At 54.1% G+C, this 17,500-nt stretch overlaps 4 protein-coding genes and 1 long non-coding RNA gene across 12 annotated transcripts in view; 2 read left to right on the forward strand and 3 right to left on the reverse strand.

Moving 5' to 3' along the window:
• The window catches only part of atg2a (autophagy related 2A), a 180,815-nt gene that overhangs the window by 20,047 nt on the left and 143,268 nt on the right, over positions 1-17,500 (reverse strand). The window lies entirely within an intron of this gene.
• Positions 651-8,072, reverse strand: LOC121306379 (serine/threonine-protein kinase MRCK alpha-like). Its single transcript, XM_041238134.1, has 13 exons — positions 7,426-8,072; positions 6,272-6,363; positions 6,023-6,106; positions 5,810-5,905; positions 5,366-5,514; positions 4,550-4,643; positions 4,138-4,338; positions 3,025-3,273; positions 1,954-2,033; positions 1,756-1,871; positions 1,550-1,657; positions 1,200-1,318; positions 651-1,025 (listed from the first exon to the last, which is right to left on the reverse strand). The coding sequence occupies exons 1-13, from the start codon at positions 7,598-7,600 to the stop codon at positions 651-653; spliced, it is 1,938 nt and encodes a 645-aa protein (XP_041094068.1). The 5' UTR covers positions 7,601-8,072.
• LOC121306318 (apoptosis regulatory protein Siva-like) lies at positions 9,321-12,336 on the forward strand. Its single transcript, XM_041238067.1, has 5 exons — positions 9,321-9,478; positions 9,959-10,158; positions 11,333-11,512; positions 11,730-11,880; positions 12,239-12,336. The coding sequence occupies exons 2-5, from the start codon at positions 10,041-10,043 to the stop codon at positions 12,288-12,290; spliced, it is 501 nt and encodes a 166-aa protein (XP_041094001.1). The 5' UTR covers positions 9,321-9,478; positions 9,959-10,040; the 3' UTR covers positions 12,291-12,336.
• LOC121306322 lies at positions 10,165-11,295 on the forward strand. 8 transcript variants are annotated; one of them, XR_005948194.1, is made up of 5 exons: positions 10,165-10,447; positions 10,487-10,689; positions 10,765-10,819; positions 10,868-11,141; positions 11,236-11,295. It is a non-coding gene; the product is annotated as an uncharacterized LOC121306322 (long non-coding RNA). The 8 variants fall into 8 exon arrangements; XR_005948188.1 differs by having other exon boundaries at positions 11,181-11,278; XR_005948191.1 differs by having other exon boundaries at positions 10,487-10,595; positions 10,635-10,689; positions 10,868-11,278.
• LOC121306314 (zinc finger and BTB domain-containing protein 3-like) lies at positions 15,840-16,941 on the reverse strand. Its single transcript, XM_041238063.1, is given in 2 exon segments — positions 15,840-16,416; positions 16,418-16,941. Coding segments are annotated over 2 exon segments (894 nt in total). The 5' UTR covers positions 16,823-16,941; the 3' UTR covers positions 15,840-15,927.

Raw genomic sequence — 17,500 nt, forward strand, 5'->3', positions numbered from 1 at the left:
CCTCTTTCTTGCTCTTCTCCGCTCTCCTCAGCTCCTGTCTCAGGCTCTCCCCTCACCTCTTTCTTGCTCTTCTCCGCTCTCCTCAGCTCCTGTCTCAGGCTCTCCTCTCCCCTCACCTCTTTCTTGCTCTTCTCCACTCTCCTCAGCTCCTGTCTCAGGCTCTCCTCTCCCCTCACCTCTTTCTTGCTCTTCTCCGCTCTCCTCAGCTCCTGTCTCAGGCTCTCCCCTCACCTCTTTCTTGCTCTTCTCCACTCTCCTCAGCTCCTGTCTCAGGCTCTCCCCTCACCTCTTTCTTGCTCTTCTCCGCTCTCCTCAGCTCCTGTCTCAGGCTCTCCCCTCACCTCTTTCTTGCTCTCTCAGTTCCTGTCTCACCTCTCCTGTCTCAGGCTCTCCCCTCTCCTCTTTCTTGCTCTTCTCCACTCTCCTCAGCTCCTGTCTCAGGCTCTCCCCTCACCTCTTTCTTGCTCTTCTCCACTCTCCTCAGCTCCTGTCTCAGGCTCTCCTCTCCCCTCACCTCTTTCTTGGCTCTCCTCAGCTCCTGTCCTCACCTCTTTCTTGCTCTTCTCCACTCTCCTCAGCTCCTGTCTCAGGCTCTCCTCTCTCCCCTCTTTCCTCTTTCTTGCTCTTCTCCCCTCTCCTCAGCTCCTGTCTCAGGCTCTCCCCTCACCTCTTTCTTGCTCTTCTCCACTCTCCTCAGCTCCTGTCTCAGGCTCTCCCCTCACCTCTTTCTTGCTCTTCTCCGCTCTCCTCAGCTCCTGTCTCAGGCTCTCCTCTCCCCTCACCTCTTTCTTGCTCTTCTCCGCTCTCCTCAGCTCCTGTCTCAGGGTCTCCACTCTCCCGGTCTCCAGCTCCCTCTCCTCCTCCCGGTCCCGGAGCTGTCTCGTGAGCCTCTGTCTGTGCGCCTGCCACTCCTCCTGCTTCTCCTCCAACTCCCGCTGCTCCTGCACGGCCTGCCGCAGCCTGGCCTGGGCCTCCCGGAGCTCCTTCCCCTGGGAGAGGAGGCGGGACTCGGACTCGCTCAGCTCCTGTGGGGGGAGGGCGGCAATAGAACAAAACAGGGCAAGAGAGGCAGTGTAGCATTGCATTACAGAGACTGAATGAAATGTAGCTCTAATTCATTCTTATACCGACTCCTCCCCCCTCTCCCAGGCTCCTCTCCCCTCAGGCTCCTCCCCTTCTCCCAGGCTCCTCCCCCTCACCTTGCTCAGCTCCTCCCTCTCCTTTTTCGCTGCTCTCAGCTGATTCTCCAGAGTCTTCATCTGTTTGGACTCGTCTTCTCCTCTCTGTCTCGCTCCCTCGCTCCCTTCCAGTGGACTCTCTGAAACACACGCAGGCAGGTGAGCAACTCCCCTCTCCCCGCCCCCCCCCCGGAGTCCCCTAAGAGGTCTCCCAACCTGGGGTTGGCTCCCTTTGGGGTCGAGGAAACCACTCCTTTTGTGTCCATCCCGTTGAGGGGAGGAGGGCGAGGGGGGGACCACTCCCCACCTCCAGGGGAGTGGTGAGGGAGTTTGGGGGTGGAGGGAGGATCCTAGCCCCTCCCCTCTCAAACCTGTCAGTTTCCTCCTCAGTCTCTCCACCTCGTCCTTCAGTCTCTTCACTTCGGGGGGGTCTCTGCCAGGTGGGCTGAGTGGGGTGGGGGGGCCGTTGGTCTGAAACTCTGAGATGGGGTTATTAGTTAACATTGATTAGTGCACACCCTGTCCCTCTCCTCTCTCTCTCCCCCCTCCTCCCCTCTCCTCTCCTCTCCCCGCTCACCCTGTAGTTTTCGTCTCAGTTCCTGGTTCTCCAGCTCCAGTCTCTTCTCGCTCCCTCCCGATCCTGTCTCTGATCCTGGAGACGATTCCTTCAGGCAGCCGCGGTCCGACAGGGAGCTGAAACACAGGACCAGTATACAATCAGTAGAGCCGCAGTGCAGTGCTGACACTGGGGCGGGGCTGAGGGCAGGGTGCTCACCAGTGTGAGGTGTAGGTGAATCCCACAAAGGGCAGGTGGTGTCCAGCGAAGGAGCCGTGAGAGGAGGGGGGGAGCGTCTCCTGAAACACAGAGACACCGTCCAATACAAGAGACACAGGGTTAGAGTTACTGACTGAGTGAGTGATTGACAGGGTGATTGACAGCGATTGAGTGATTTACTGAGTGATTGACAGTGACTGAGTGATTGACAGCGATTGACTGAGTGGGTGATTGACAGCGACTGACAGTGAGAGTGATTGAGCGAGTGATTGACAGTGATTGACAGTGACTGGGTAATTGACAGCGAGTGGCAGTGATTGGCAGCGAGTGGCAGTGATTGGCAGCGAGTGGCAGTGATTGGCAGCGAGCGGCAGTGATTGGCAGCGAGCGGCAGTGATTGGCAGCGAGCGGCAGTGATTGGCAGCGAGTGGGCAGTGATTGGCAGCGAGTGGCAGTGATTGACAGTGACTGGGTGATTGGCAGCGAGTGGCAGTGATTGACAGCGAGTGGCAGTGATTGGCAGCGAGTGGCAGTGATTGGCAGCGAGTGGCAGTGATTGGCAGCGAGTGGCAGTGATTGGCAGCGAGTGGCAGTGATTGAAAGTGACTGGGTGATTGGCAGCGAGTGGCAGTGATTGACAGCAAGCGGCAGTGATTGGCAGCGAGTGGCAGTGATTGGCAGCGAGTGGCAGTGATTGACAGCGAGTGGCAGTGATTGGCAGCGAGTGGCAGTGATTGGCAGCGAGTGGCAGCGAGTGGCAGTGATTGGCAGCGAGTGGCAGTGATTGGCAGCGAGTGGCAGTGATTGGCAGCGAGTGGCAGTGATTGGCAGCGAGTGGCAGTGATTGGCAGCGAGTGGCAGTGATTGGCAGCGAGTGGCAGTGATTGGCAGCGAGTGGCAGTGATTGGCAGCGAGTGGCAGTGATTGGCAGCGAGTGGCAGTGATTGGCAGCGAGTGGCAGTGATTGGCAGCGAGTGGGTGATTGACAGCAGTGATTGACAGTGAGTGGCAGTGATTGGCAGCGAGTGGCAGTGATTGGCAGCGAGTGGCAGTGATTGACTGGCGTCTCACCGAGCTCTTGAGCGCCTCTCCGTCCACGTCGAAGTTGGACGTGTCGACTGGGCTGCTGACCTCGGGGATGTGGGGGGGGGTGCTGGTGCGGAGCTGCTCCCAGTCGATCCCAGTGAAGAAGGGGTGGCTCTTGAAGTCCTCGACCCCGTTCTGCCCCAGCCGACACCCCCGATCACAGATCAGCTGGCCAATCAGATCTTTCGCCTGCTCCGACACGTCTGTGATGTCAGAGGGGAACTGGAGGTGATCCTGAGAGAGAGGGAAGAATATAGGAAAATGGAGAGAGCGATTCAGAGACAGAGGGGGAGTGAGGGAGGAGCGATTCAGAGACAGAGGGGGGAGCGAGACAGAGCGATTCAGAGACAGAGGGGGGAGCGAGACAGAGTGATTCAGAGACAGAGAGAGGAGGATTCAGAGACAGAGGGGGGGAGGAGCGATTCAGAGACAGAGGGGGGAGCGAGACAGAGCGATTCAGAGACAGAGGGGGAGTGAGGGAGGAGCGATTCAGAGACAGAGGGGGAGTGAGGGAGGAGCGATTCAGAGACAGAGGGGGAGTGAGGGAGGAGCGATTCAGAGACAGAGGGGGAGTGAGGGAGGAGCGATTCAGAGACAGAGGGGGGAGTGAGGGAGGAGCGATTCAGAGACAGAGGGGGAGTGAGGGAGGAGCGATTCAGAGACAGAGGGGGAGTGAGGGAGGAGCGATTCAGAGACAGAGGGGGGAGCGAGACAGAGTGATTCAGAGACAGAGGGGGAGTGAGGGAGGAGCGATTCAGAGACAGAGGGGGGAGCGAGACAGCGATTCAGAGACAGAGGGGGGAGCGAGACAGAGTGATTCAGAGACAGAGGGGGAGTGAGGGAGGAGCGATTCAGAGACAGAGGGGGGAGCGAGGGAGGAGCGATTCAGAGACAGAGGGGGGAGCGAGACAGTGATTCAGAGACAGAGGGGGGAGCGAGACAGTGATTCAGAGACAGAGGGGGGAGCGAGACAGAGTGATTCAGAGACAGAGGGGGGAGCGAGAGCAGTGATTCAGAGACAGAGGGGGGAGCGAGACAGTGATTCAGAGACAGAGGGGGGAGCGAGACAGTGATTCAGAGACAGGGGGGGGGGGGTACCTTGTGGTTCATGATCTTCCCGTAGGTCTCCACCAGCGACTCTGCGTAGAAGGGGGTCTCTCCGAACAGCAGCTCGTAGGTGCAGACCCCCAGGGACCACCAGTCACAATCGGAGCCGTACTTCCCCTTCCCATCCTCCATCGCCTGCAGGATCTCAGGGGAGATGTAATCAGGGGTGCCCACCGCCACCGAGGACTCCACCTGGAGAGGAGGAGAGGAGAGGAGAGGAGGGGAGAGGAGAGGAGAGGAGAGGGGGAGAGGGGAGAAGAGAGGGGGAGAGAGAGGAAAGGGGGAGAGGAGAAAGGAGAGGGGGATAGAGGAGAGGGGGAGAGGACAGGAGGAGAGAGTATTTTTCACTGTGTCTTCAATGCGGTGCACAGGGAGCCGGTCCAGGGAGCGCCGTGTCACTCACCGTGCCGTCACTGCGCAGCTTCAGACAGGACCCGAAATCGGCCAATCGGATGTGTCCATTCATATCGATCAGCACGTTATCCGGCTTGATGTCTCTGAGGGGGGCGAGAAGAACGGGAGGCAGGTGAGCAGGTTACCTGTGCAGGGAGGAAGCACTGACAGAGTTACCTGTGCAGGGAGGAAGCACTGACAGAGTTACCTGTGCAGGGAGGAAGCACTGACAGAGTTACCTGTGCAGGGAGGAGGAGCACTGACAGAGTTACCTGTGCAGGGAGGAAGCACTGACAGAGTTACCTGTGCAGGGAGGAAGCACTGACAGAGTTACCTGTGCAGGGAGGAAGCACTGACAGAGTTACCTGTGCAGGGAGGAAGCACTGACAGAGTTACCTGTGCAGGGAGGAAGCACTGACAGAGTTACCTGTGCAGGGAGGAAGCACTGACAGAGTTACCTGTGCAGGGAGGAAGCACTGTTACCTGTGCAGGGAGGAAGCACTGACAGAGTTACCTGTGCAGGGAGGAAGCACTGACAGAGTTACCTGTGCAGGGAGGAAGCACTGACAGAGTTACCTGTGCAGGGAGGAAGCACTGACAGAGTTACCTGTGCAGGGAGGAAGCACTGACAGAGTTACCTGTGCAGGGAGGAAGCACTGACAGAGTTACCTGTGCAGGGAGGAAGCACTGACAGAGTTACCTGTGCAGGGAGGAAGCACTGACAGAGCTACCTGTGCAGGGAGGAGCACTTACCTGTGCAGGGAGGAAGCACTGACAGAGTTACCTGTGCAGGCAGTTCCTCTGGTCAGGCAGTGCAGGGGCTCACCTGTGCACATAGTTCCTCTGGTGGACGGAGTCGATGGCCAGCACCATCTCTGCAATGTAGAAGCGCGCTGTGTCTTCTGGGAGCCGGTCCTCAAACTTACTAAGCAGAGTGAGGAGGTCCCCGCCCACGTAGTAATCCATCACCAGATACTGAGGGAGGAGACAGAGAGGCTAAGAACCAAGGCTTGAAGAACAGAGAACATCCCCAAGCGAGAGGAGCCCCGCTCAGCCCCTCGGAGCTCCTTCGCAGGGAGGCTCTATCAACACCGACACAAGAAGAGAATCCCACAGCGAGAGGAGCCCCGCTCAGCCCCTCGGAGCTCCTCCACAGGGAGGCTCTATCAACACCGACACAAGAAGAGAATCCCACAGCGAGAGGAGCCCCGCTCAGCCCCTCGGAGCTCCTCTTCCTCCTCCTCCTCTCTGCTCTCCCCTCTCCCCTCACCAGGTATCTCTCATCCTGGAAGGCATAGTGCAGGGTTGTGATCCACTGATTGTCTCCCTTCACAAGAACATCCCTCTCCTCCCTGAAACAGGCCGTCTGGAACAGAGAGACACGAGACAGTCAGGAGACACACACTCACACACCGAGACTCCCTCGCACTCGCACCAAGACTCCCTCACACTCACACTCAGACTCCCTCACACTCAGACTCACATCAGCTCTCTTGAGCATCTCCCACTTGTGCAGGATCTTCATGGCAAAAACCCTCTCTGTGTTTTTCATCTTGACCACTGCCACCTGCAGAGGCAGAGAGACAGGGAGGACAGAGAGACACACACACACACACACACACACAGAGACAGGGTTAATATTAGCAATACGACAATTAAAACTTGACTCTGTTGATCTGCTGTATACGAGATGACACAGACCCTCAACCCATCCCCTGCAAAGCCCACTCACCTCCCCGAAAGCGCCACGACCTATGACCTTTAGAATCTCAAAGTCTTCTCTCTTCAGACGGAGCTGCTGCACCTTGGAAACAAACGGCTTGACTGGAGAGAGAGCGAGAGAGAGAAAAACGAGAGAGCGAACGAGAGAGAGAGAGAGAGAGAGAGAGAATGAGAGAGAGAGGAGGAGAGAGGAGAGAGAGATAGGAGGAGAGAGAGGAGGAGAGACTGGATCAATGCGTGCATGAGGTCTGAAATCAACGCTAGCAGTCATTCTGCTGTGCTGGACAGCGCTGGCCTCTCCGTTCTGTTCCAGGAGATCGAGTGCAGGGTTTACTCCACACACACCCTTTCTCTCTCCCTCCCTCCCTCTCTCTCTTGTTGAGAATTGCACTCTGTGCCTTTAAGAGAGCGCTGCGTTGCGATTGGAGGGCTGAGCAGTTTGTTTTTGATTCCATCTCCGCCCCTCAGACCAGTAGAGCAGCATTCTTGAGAGCAGCACTCACAGTTCAAGCAAGGCTGGGCTTGCAATGCTCGACACCCTCCCTGCCAAGAGCCTGCTATTGCAATGATCAGGAGGCAGGAGTTTGAGCAGGGTTAGAAACTCACACTAGCCCTGCTGCTGCTGCTGCACCCAGTCCTGGGGTTCAGAGCTCCCCTCAATGAAGTCTAGTATTATTATTATTAATATTGCAATGATCAGGAGGCAGGAGTTTGAGCAGGGTTAGAAACTCACACTAGCCCCTGCTGCTGCTGCTGCACCCAGTCCTGGGGTTCAGAGCTCCCCTCAATGAAGTCTAGTATTATTATTATTAATATTGCAATGATCAGGAGCCAGGAGTTTGAGCAGGGTTAGAAACTCACACTAGTCTCTTTCTCTCTCTATAGACAATGCTGTGCAAAGCCTTCGGTTCATTTGATTATGCAAAACCAGTTAAATGTTTATTTAAGTGATGCAACAGAAAATGTGTGTGTCAGTGTGTGTGCGTCAGAGTGTGCGTGAGAGCGTGTGCGTGTTTCAGACTCAGTGTGTCACTGTGTGTGTGCATGCGTGTGTGTTTCAGTGTCAGTGTGTCTCAGTGTTTATTTGTATTTGTTATAAGAACTTTATTGCAATACTCTTGCGTGTGTGTCTCAGCGTGTCTCCCCCTCCCCTTCCACGCTCACCCCACTCCACGAACTCGGCCGCTTTCTTGTCTCGTCTGAGCGCGTTGTTTCCACATTCCTCGTACAGGCAGAGCAGCGCGTCCAGCAGCGTCTCCACGCTGAGCCAGGAGTCGCTCTCCACGGGACCCCCGACAAGAAAGCGCTCCAAGCCGCGCTGCCTCTCCTCCGCCGACATCGCGGCGCCTTCTCCTTGCGATATGAACAATAATAATAATAATAATGATAATGATAATAATAATTAAAAGCCCGGATCTCCCGGCCGGCGTGTCTCTTGCGGACCCGGTTCTAGTTCAAGGTGTGCCGAGCCTCCTCACCCCACTCGACCCCCGGTTCAAACAGCGCGACTCGGCTGCAATGCGCGCAGCGCCGCTCCTGTCCCGGGTCGCGCTGCTGCACCCGAGTCCCGTCCAGCGCATCTCCAGGGAAGCACCCCCCCGGTCACCTCTTCATGCAGGGGGGTATGAATCCTGCTTGCTGTTTCTTCTCGTGTTTTTATGAATCTTCTTGCTGTTTCTTCTCGTGTTTATGAATCTTCTTGCTGTTTCTTCTCGTGTTTATGAATCTTGCTTGCTGTTTCTTCTCCTCTCCTCCTCGATCCCTCTCTCTCTCTGTCTCTCTTCTCTTCTCTCTCTCTGTCTCTCCCTCTCTCCTCTGTCTCTCTCTCTCTCTCCTCTCTCTCTCTCTCTCTCTCCTCTCTCTCTCTCTCTCTCTCTCTCCTCTGTCTCTCTTCTCTCTCTCTCTCTCTCTCTCTCTCTCTCCTCTCCTGTCTCTCTCTCTCTCTCTCTCTCTCTCTCTCTCTCTCTCTCTCTCTCTCTCTCTCTCTTCCTCTTCTCTTTTCTCTCTGATGTTGTTTTTGGTTGTAATTAGTCACCTCTTTATCGACGGGCGCTTCTCTCTCTTTTGCTCCTCGACCAGATCCTCGCCACATCCATCCTCGGATTATCTGACTCGATTATTATTATTATTATTATTATTATTATTATTATTATTTTTCTTCTTATTATATATATTTCCCTCACCGGAGTGTTTGTTTGTATGTTTGTTTTGTAACTCTCTCGAATTCCTCTCTTCCTCCCTTCCTATCTTCTCTACCTGCGATTCCACCGACCCCGCCCCTGTCAGGCTGACGGCGCCCTGAGCCAATCAGAGCGCTCGGTCACGCCCTTCAGCCCCTCCCCTCCGCAGGTAACACACGGAGGTGCGCCGCTGGTTTTAAAGAGACAGGACCATCCAATAATAATAATAACAATAATAATAATAATAATAATAATAATAATAATAATAATAATCCCCTTCGATTTCGATACAAAATCCGAGTTATCAGATGTCTATCTCTCTATCTATATAGATAGATAGATAGATAGATAGATAGATAGATCTCTCTCTCTCTCTCTCTCTCTCTCTCTCTCTCTCTATATATATATATATATATATATATAGTTAGATAGATAGATAGATAGATATATAGAGATAGATAGATAGATAGATAGATAGATAGATAGATAGATAGATAGATAGATACTGTAGATAGATAGATACTGTAGATAGATAGATAGATAGATAGATAGATAGATAGATAGATACTGTAGATAGATAGATAGTGTAGATAGATAGATAGATATACACACAAGTACAGACAGTTTATAACAAGTTTAACACATTTTCAATCTGAAAAAAAAACCAGCAAGACATTATGAATAAATGAATCAGTAATACGAGTTATAAATTGGGTTCTGTACCTGCAACACCCGCTATAATGCAACACCGCCACCTGGTGGTCAGCACGCCAGCTGCAGTCCATTGCAGCGTCTGGTGGAGCGAGTCGCACCTTGTTAAGAAAACTGTAGTCTCGCCCCCCCTGCCAGCGCAGAAAACTACATTTCCCAGAATCCCGTGCGGCCGTGTGCGCAGGCGTGCTCCGGCTTGTCTTCTGCGCAGGGGGGTGGCGTCCTGAGCCGGTGGCGGAGCGGGGTTGTTTTTTTTGTCGTTGTTTGTAAATAAAAGTTTGTTTTTTTTTGTCGGAAGATTCGGCATTTGGCCGGAGCAGCTGCAGGTGAGTAACCCGGGTGGGGGGGACCGGGGACGGGGCTCCTCTTCAGCTCGGCGCGCAGGTTTGGGGAGCTGGTTTGTTTCACGACGCAGGTAAAAACTTTTAGGGGAAAAAAAAATAGATCTCTACTGTTTGCAACTAAATGAGGTTGTTCGCGGTTCTGATAATAATAATAATAATAATAATAATAATAATAATAATGATGCATGTTTGTTTTTCCGTGCCTGTTGTGTATCCGTACATAACAGCTTTCGTTTTGCTTTGCATGTTAAACGCGCAGATTGCAGGATCAGATCCGTTGCCTCAGACAAGGCGGGGTGTCTCTTGATTCATTGATTTATGTACGACTCAATATCTCGTATTTATTTATTTATTTATTTATTTTTAACACGTGGGTAGCTTGTGTTTCCATATTATTATTATTATTATTAATAATAATAATTTGTATTTACATGTCTTTTTTTTTTTTTTTTTTTTTGTAAGTGTTAACGGGCGTGTCGTGAGCGGGGCTCGAACCCGGGTCCTGCTCGGTAACCCGCGCCTGCGCTCCAGTCTCCCCGCAGACATGCCGAAGCGCGGCTGCCCGTGGCCCGACAGCGCCCCCTTGCAACTGAAGACACGCGTGACGCAGAAGGAGGTGAACGAGGGCGTGGCCAGAGACACGAACATGACGGCTGTGTACGGTAGGAGCCGAGCCGAGCCGAGCCGAGCCGAGCCCGCTGGCCCCGCAGCACGCTGTACTGTAGAAGTTACTTCGCGATATCGGCTGCTTGATGCACGCAAATAAGAGTCCCGTTGCAGGGCAGCCCGATAGCCAGTCCAGGTTTTACAATCACTAATAAGAGTCCCGTTGCCAGTCCAGGTTTTACAATCACTAATAAGAGTCCCGTTGCAGAGCAGCCCGATAGCCAGTCCAGGTTTTACAATCACTAATAAGAGTCCCGTTGCAGAGCAGCCCGATAGCCAGTCCAGGTTTTACAATCACTAATAAGAGTCCCGTTGCCAGTCCAGGTTTTACAATCACTAATAAGAGTCCCGTTGCAGAGCAGCCCGATAGCCAGTCCAGGTTTTACAATCACTAATAAGAGTCCCGTTGCAGAGCAGCCCGAAGCCAGTCCAGGTTTTACAATCACTAATAAGAGTCCCGTTGCCAGTCCAGGTTTTACAATCACTAATAAGAGTCCCGTTGCAGAGCAGCCCGATAGCCAGTCCAGGTTTTGCAGAGCAGCCCGATAGCCACAGTCACTAATAAGAGTCCCGTTGCAGAGGCAGCCCGATAGCCAGTCCAGGTTTTACAATCACTAATAAGAGTCCCGTTGCAGAGCAGCCCGATAGCCAGTCCAGGTTTTACAATCACTAATAAGAGTCCCCGCAGCCCGATAGCCAGTCCAGGTTTTACAATCACTAATAAGAGTCCCGTTGCAGAGCAGCCCGATAGCCAGTCCAGGTTTTACAATCACTAATAAGAGTCCCGTTGCAGAGCAGCCCGATAGCCAGTCCAGGTTTTACAATCACTAATAAGAGTCCCGTTGCAGAGCAGCCCGAAGCCAGTCCAGGTTTTACAATCACTAATAAGAGTCCCGTTGCAGAGCAGCCCGATAGCCAGTCCAGGTTTTACAGTCACTAATAAGAGTCCCGTTGCAGGGCAGCCTGACAGCCAGTCCAGGTTTTACAATCACTAATAAGAGTCCCGTTGCCAGTCCAGGTTTTACAATCACTAATAAGAGTCCCGTTGCAGGGCAGCCCGATAGCCAGTCCAGGTTTTACAATCACTAATAAGAGTCCCGTTGCAGAGCAGCCTGACAGCCAGTCCAGGTTTTAAATTCATTATTTTAAGATGAATTCTCTCTCCCTCAGAGCGCACAAAGTCTCTCCTGTTCTCTGGCGCTCGCTCACTCAAGTGTACTAAACTCTCTTTGAGCCCCGAATCCTGCAATGTGGGGGACCCCCCAGCCGGGCCCCTGCAGGGGTCAGCCAGGGGTCAGATGAAGCTGGGGCCAGAGGGGAAGCTGCTGAAGAGCCCCCCCGAAAAAACAGGTGAGCAGAGCCACGGTCAATAATAATAATAATAATACTAATAATAATAATAATTTGATTAACACTGACTTCCTGTCTCCTGATGCTGTGCGTTCGTGTAATAATAATAATAATAATAATAATAATAATAATAATGATTCTATCGCAAAACAAGAGAGTCCACAGAAACCGTGACAGCAGTCCGCTAGAAACGTCACGTTAGATCTCTCTCTTTCAGAGACCCCCTTCTCCCCCCCGGGCTGTGCCCTGTGCACGCGCGCTGGCTCTAGCGCCCCCTGTGTCCGCTGTGAGAAGGCAGCCTGCAGGAGCTGTTGGCGTCGCTGCAGCCTGTGTCAGAGAGATCACTGCTTCCTGTGCTGCGCGCCCAAGTAAGAGAGAGCGCCAGGGCTCCTAGTGAAAGCAGGAGCGCATCACAGCTCTGCACACACACACACACACACACACACACACACTCACACACACACACACACACACACACACACACACACACACACACACCTCACACACACACACACACACACACACACACACACACACCCCCCTCTGCACACACACACACACACACACACAGCTCTGCACACCCCCCCCCCTCACACACACACACACACACACACACACACACACACACACACACACACACACACAGCTCTGCACACACACACACAGCTCTGTATTAAGTCCTAGTTTTCGCTGGTCGTTGTTAATAAAACTCTGTTTTTTTTTCAGCTACGATGAGAGAGACGAGCGCTTGATTTGTGTCGACTGTCCTGCGCTGTGAGGGGGGGGGGGGGGGGGGGTGTTTTTGTAACTCTTGCATCGATGCGTATGGTTCTGTAATGATAATAAATCTGAATTAATAAAGTGTTTTTTTGTAAGTGCAGCGTGTGGATCACTGACTGGTTTAACAGTAATTTCAGCTCCTCTCCCCACTGCGGCCGAGCAGAAGCTGCTACACTGGCAACAATCGCAGAGAGAGCGCTGCTTTATAGACACAGTTTCATATCCGCTGCTCTGTGGTGTGTGTGTGCGTCTCTGATCGTGTGTTTCATTCTCTCTCGTCTCTTTGAGTGGCAGCCCCTCCCTCTCCCTGTACCTCAGTTTCATATCCGCTGCTCTGTGGTGTGTGTGCGTCTCTGATCGTGTGTTTCATTCTCTCTCGTCTCTTTGAGTGGCAGCCCCTCCCTCTCCCTGTACCTCAGTTTCATATCCGCTGCTCTGTGGTGTGTGTGCGTCTCTGATCGTGTGTTTCATTCTCTCTCGTCTCTTTGAGTGGCAGCCCCTCCCTCTCCCTGTACCTCAGTTTCATATCCGCTGCTCTGTGGTGTGTGTGCGTCTCTGATCGTGTGTTTCATTCTCTCTCGTCTCTTTGAGTGGCAGCCCCTCCCTCTCCCTGTACCTCAGTTTCATATCCGCTGCTCTGTGGTGTGTGTGCGTCTCTGATCGTGTGTTTCATTCTCTCTCGTCTCTTTGAGTGGCAGCCCCTCCCTCTCCCTGTACCTCAGTTTCATATCCGCCGCTCTGTGGTGTGTGTGCGTCTCTGATCGTGTGTTTCATTCTCTCTCGTCTCTTTGAGTGGCAGCCCCTCCCTCTCCCTGTACCTCAGTTTCATATCCGCTGCTCTGTGGTGTGTGTGCGTCTCTGATCGTGTGTTTCATTCTCTCTCGTCTCTTTGAGTGGCAGCCCCTCCCTCTCCCTGTACCTCAGTTTCATATCCGCTGCTCTGTGGTGTGTGTGCGTCTCTGATCGTGTGTTTCATTCTCTCTCGTCTCTTTGAGTGGCAGCCCCTCCCTCTCCCTGTACCTCAGTTTCATATCCGCCGCTCTGTGGTGTGTGTGCGTCTCTGATCGTGTGTTTCATTCTCTCTCGTCTCTTTGAGTGGCAGCCCCTCCCTCTCCCTGTACCTCAGTTTCATATCCGCTGCTCTGTGGTGTGTGTGCGTCTCTGATCCTGTGTTTCATTCTCTCTCGTCTCTTTGAGTGGCAGCCCCTCCCTCTCCCTGTACCTCAGTTTCATATCCGCTGCTCTGTGGTGTGTGTGCGTCTCTGATCGTGTGTTTCATTCTCTCTCGTCTCTTTGAGTGGCAGCCCCTCTCTTGTCCTCAGTTTCATATCCGCTGCTCTGTGGTGTGTGTGCGTCTCTGTTCGTGTGTTTCATTCTCTCTCGTCTCTTTCCAAAGGATGAACCACATGCAATTTATAATTTTTTTTTTCCATAAAAACTGTTTTTAATGAAAACAAACCTAAGAAACAGACCGCAGAATGATGACCCCGGCCACGCCGGCCCTTCACAGGAGCAGCGACCGGGAAAACTAAAAGCACAGGGTTCGCTTTCACTAGAGAGAGTCCGATTCATTACAGTGGGACTGGACGACACAAACACACGTGAAATAATCTGTACACTTGCACACGCTGCCCACACCTCTACTGATCTACACGCGTGTGCGTGTGTTATATATACCGAGCATCATAGGAAACCTGTCACTGTTGCAACTCATTTATCTTCGAAACAAAACAAGGTATACAAACGAAGGACGAGTTGTTTTTGGTTTGAATCCCTCGATCGTTCATCCTTGCCCATGAAACGCCGGACAGACTGCGACTGAAGCTCTTATTCGCCTCATTAGTGACACAGTTGATTGGACGCTGGAGGCGGAGCCATTGAGAGCGACGGATCATTCTGCAGCGTCCTGGTGATGTCAGCTGTCAATCAGCACAGTATAAAGTCACTGCTCTGAAACAGAGTCTGTCATTTTTCAATCACAGCTAGTGAATTCTATCCACAGCTAAGAGAGCGGTTTCTTTTGATGCTCAGTGTATATACATTTATGAACAAAGGCTGTATTTGCATCAGAGAAACTGGAGAGGCACTGGAAATTAAAACAAGGTAAAGGAGAATCAACCAGATCAAGCCGAAGCACAGCCCTGAAACAGGAGGCTTAAAAAAACACCAGACTGACCCTCTGAATCTCGTCTGCTTTAATATCAGCATCACAAGAGCAGCGGACTAGAAAAAATAACAGACCCGCCTCTTCAGAGAGTCACAGGAAAACAATCCCATCCCGGGACTCTGAGACAGTTTAGAAAGTCTGCCCTGGCGCTCGGAGATTATGACATCACAGAGACCCTGGCTGGCGCTATTATCCTGTGACTCGCTGAAGCCCATCTAGTACAACATACATATATATATTTTTAAAGTTGTACTTTCTTAAGAACACAAAGTTTGTTTTTGTTTTTTTAACAACTGAAACCTTTGTCCTACAGAAAAAGAAAAGCACTCTCTGTATATATATATTTTTTTTTAAGATGCTGTAAGCAAGCGAATCCTCAGCCAGAGAGAAACGCTTCCCGAGTCCCGTCTTAGCAGAACGACTTCGTCCGACTGTTTCAGAGTCACTGCGTGTCCTTTTCAGTCCTCTTTAAACACCCCCCCCCCCGGATGAAGTGCTCCGGGTGGGTGGGAGGGGGGTCAGGGCGCTAGCCGGGCGCAGGGGGAGCTCTCGGAGCGGTGCTAGGCGGGCGCGCTGCCCTGCTCGTCACCCTGGTGCTGGTGGGGCTCGGCCGGCTCGCTCTTGCTGTGTTTGAGCGGCGGTCCCTCGCGGTGAGCCTTGCGGACGTGTCTGTACAGATCCCCGGACTGCGTGTAGCTCCGGTAGCAGTAGCGGCACTCATAGGGGCGCTCACGCGTGTGCACGATGGCGTGGCGGCGCAGCGTGTACGCGCACGAGAACGTCTTGCCGCAGGCCCGGCACGTGGGCACCTCCTCAGCGTAGGAGCCCAGGGCGTCCTGGAAATCCTGGAAGAAGATCCCGTGATCGGAGGAGGAGGGGGGGGGGGGAGCCTGGGCGAGCATCCGAACGAGGGAGGGGGCGAGAGAGAAGGAGGGGGAGCGGCTCTGGCTGCTGCAGAAAGTGGTGGGGGTGAGTTTGATGAGGAGGGGAAGAGGGGGGGGAGGAGAGGGAGGGGGTACCGTTTTTCCCTCGTCCCCTTCCCCCCCCCCGATTCCAGCCCGTACCCCACCGATCGCGGCCCGCCCCCGCCCCCCCCCGCCCCCCTCTCCCTCCGATTCCGGTCTGCACCCCTCGAACATGCCCCCCATCCTCGCCTCCATGTCCTCCAGCTCCTCGTCAGAGATGATAATGGCTTCCACCTTCACCTTCACCATCCCTTCTTCGTCCTCTTCCTGCTCCTCCTCTCCTGTGAGGAAAACCCTCTCCTCCACCTCCTCCTCCTCCTCCTCCCGCTCCTCCTGCTCCTCCTGCGCCCCCCCTGGTGGCGGGAGGCCCGCACTGCGTGGCTCTGCATTCCCACACTGGCTCTGCTGATCCGGGAGGCTGCTGTGAATAGGCTGCTGTTGGCTGAAGTTTGAGGAGGCGGGGGGAGGGAAGGGAGGGGCCTGGGAGACAGGGAGGGGTGGAGCTACAGGGAGGGGCGGGGCCACAGGGGCGTGGTTTTGCTGCTGCTGCAGCAGCAGGACTTCACTGGAGCTGCACGGGCTGGCCAGGGCGGAGGGAGTGGGGGTGGAGGGGTGCGTCCCGGCTCCGAAGCAGCAGCTCCTCGATCCCTCGGCCGGCTCCATCCCGGGCTGGGTGGTGTCCGCCACGTCGGGGGGAGAGGAGGAGACTTTCGATCCCTCCGACAGCTGGACCTCAAGAGCGTCGCCCCCAGCCTGGGGTCTGACGCCCTCCCCCCCAAACCCTCGGGGGCCCCCTCCGCCGTGATGAGGAGGAGGAGGAGGGTGACTACCCCCCCTCCCGCCACAGCGGCTCCCGGCAGCACCAGGACCCCTGCACCCCTCGGGTCCGAGGCAGTCGCGATGGGCACGGCCGTTATCAGCCCTCCTCCCATTACAGCCGGCACAGCGCCCCCTGCAGCCCCCCCCCCTCCTCCCCCCCCTCCTCCTCCCCCCCTCCTCCTCTCTCCTGGTGCTGTCAGCCTCAGCCAGCCCCCGGCCCTGCAGCCTCCTCTTGCAGACCCTCACCACGTCGTTCATGTGCAGGTAGCTGGCGGCCGCCAGCACGTCTTCGGCCGGGCTGGGGTGCAGGCGCAGGGTCCCCTCGTACATGAAGTCCAGGAGAAGCCCGAACGCGGCCGGGGTGACGATCTCGGAGTTGATGTTCACGGGGGCCCCGTCGCGCTTGCCTGGCCGCTCCGCGTAGAACATGTGAAAGAACGGGCTGCAGGAGGCCAGGACCGCACGGTGCGCCAGGAAGCGGGAGGAGCCAATCAGCACCGTGCAGTCGCACAGGAAGCCCCGCCTCCGCTGCTCCCGCAGGCTCTGGAGCAGCTGCCGGCTGTGGCTGGGGAAATCCATCGCCGCGGCGACGATGATGACGTCACGGGGGCGTTCCCTCGACTGTTTCAAGTCCAACCCAGAAAGGCAAGCTTGAAGTGAAAAAGGATACAGAGAGAGAGAGAGAGAGAGAGAGAGAGCAGGTCGCCCTGTTTGTCTGAGTCTAGTCAAAACCTGACTGACGACTGTCCCTCTGCAGGCCCAAAAACGGGGGGTTTTGCGCGGTCGCGTCAGCCCTCCGGGCCGACTCTCGGGGAGACTCTTCCTCACCCCCCCCCCGCTGTCAAGGCTGGATCGCTGGGGTCCTTTTCAGACCCGTCCTGGCAGAGCTGTGAGATCAGTCAGATGCTGGGAGGCGGAGGAGCTCCGAGGGGCTGAGCGCTAGGCTCAGAGCTCGGTCTTTCTGTCTGGTCTGTCTGTCTGTCTGTCTGTCTGTCTCTCAGTCTGGATCAACAGTGGTGATGGTGACACATCGCTGTAAAACAGAGCAGAATCGATCATTTAAAAACTATTCTAATATATACATATATATAGATATATTTTTATTTTAGACTTTTGACCTAAATCCTAATAAACAGACAGCCATTCCTATCAGTTGTACTTGTATCTGTTCTCTCTCTCGCTCTGTGATTGTCACTGTATCTCATGTATTATGCATTGTGTTTGTTTCTCATGTATTATGCACTGTGTTTGTGTCTC

Source organism: Polyodon spathula, chromosome 47 (genome assembly GCF_017654505.1).
Source record: "Polyodon spathula isolate WHYD16114869_AA chromosome 47, ASM1765450v1, whole genome shotgun sequence".
NCBI lineage: Eukaryota > Metazoa > Chordata > Actinopteri > Acipenseriformes > Polyodontidae > Polyodon > Polyodon spathula.

Excerpts from the sequence above, each read along its gene's own strand:
- LOC121306379 (XM_041238134.1), bottom strand. The coding sequence starts at position 7,600 with ATGTCGGCGGAGGAGAGGCAGCGCGGCTTGGAGCGCTTTCTTGTCGGG. Across the intron at positions 6,364-7,425 it reads GGCCGAGTTCGTGGAGTGGG|TCAAGCCGTTTGTTTCCAAG; the intron begins GTGAGCGTGGAA and ends CTCTCTCTCCAG. Across the intron at positions 5,515-5,809 it reads TCCAGGATGAGAGATACCTG|TATCTGGTGATGGATTACTA; the intron begins GTGAGGGGAGAG and ends CTCCTCCCTCAG.
- LOC121306318 (XM_041238067.1), top strand. The coding sequence starts at position 10,041 with ATGCCGAAGCGCGGCTGCCCGTGGCCCGACAGCGCCCCCTTGCAACTG. Across the intron at positions 11,513-11,729 it reads GAGCCCCCCCGAAAAAACAG|AGACCCCCTTCTCCCCCCCG; the intron begins GTGAGCAGAGCC and ends TCTCTCTTTCAG. Across the intron at positions 11,881-12,238 it reads TTCCTGTGCTGCGCGCCCAA|CTACGATGAGAGAGACGAGC; the intron begins GTAAGAGAGAGC and ends TTTTTTTTTCAG.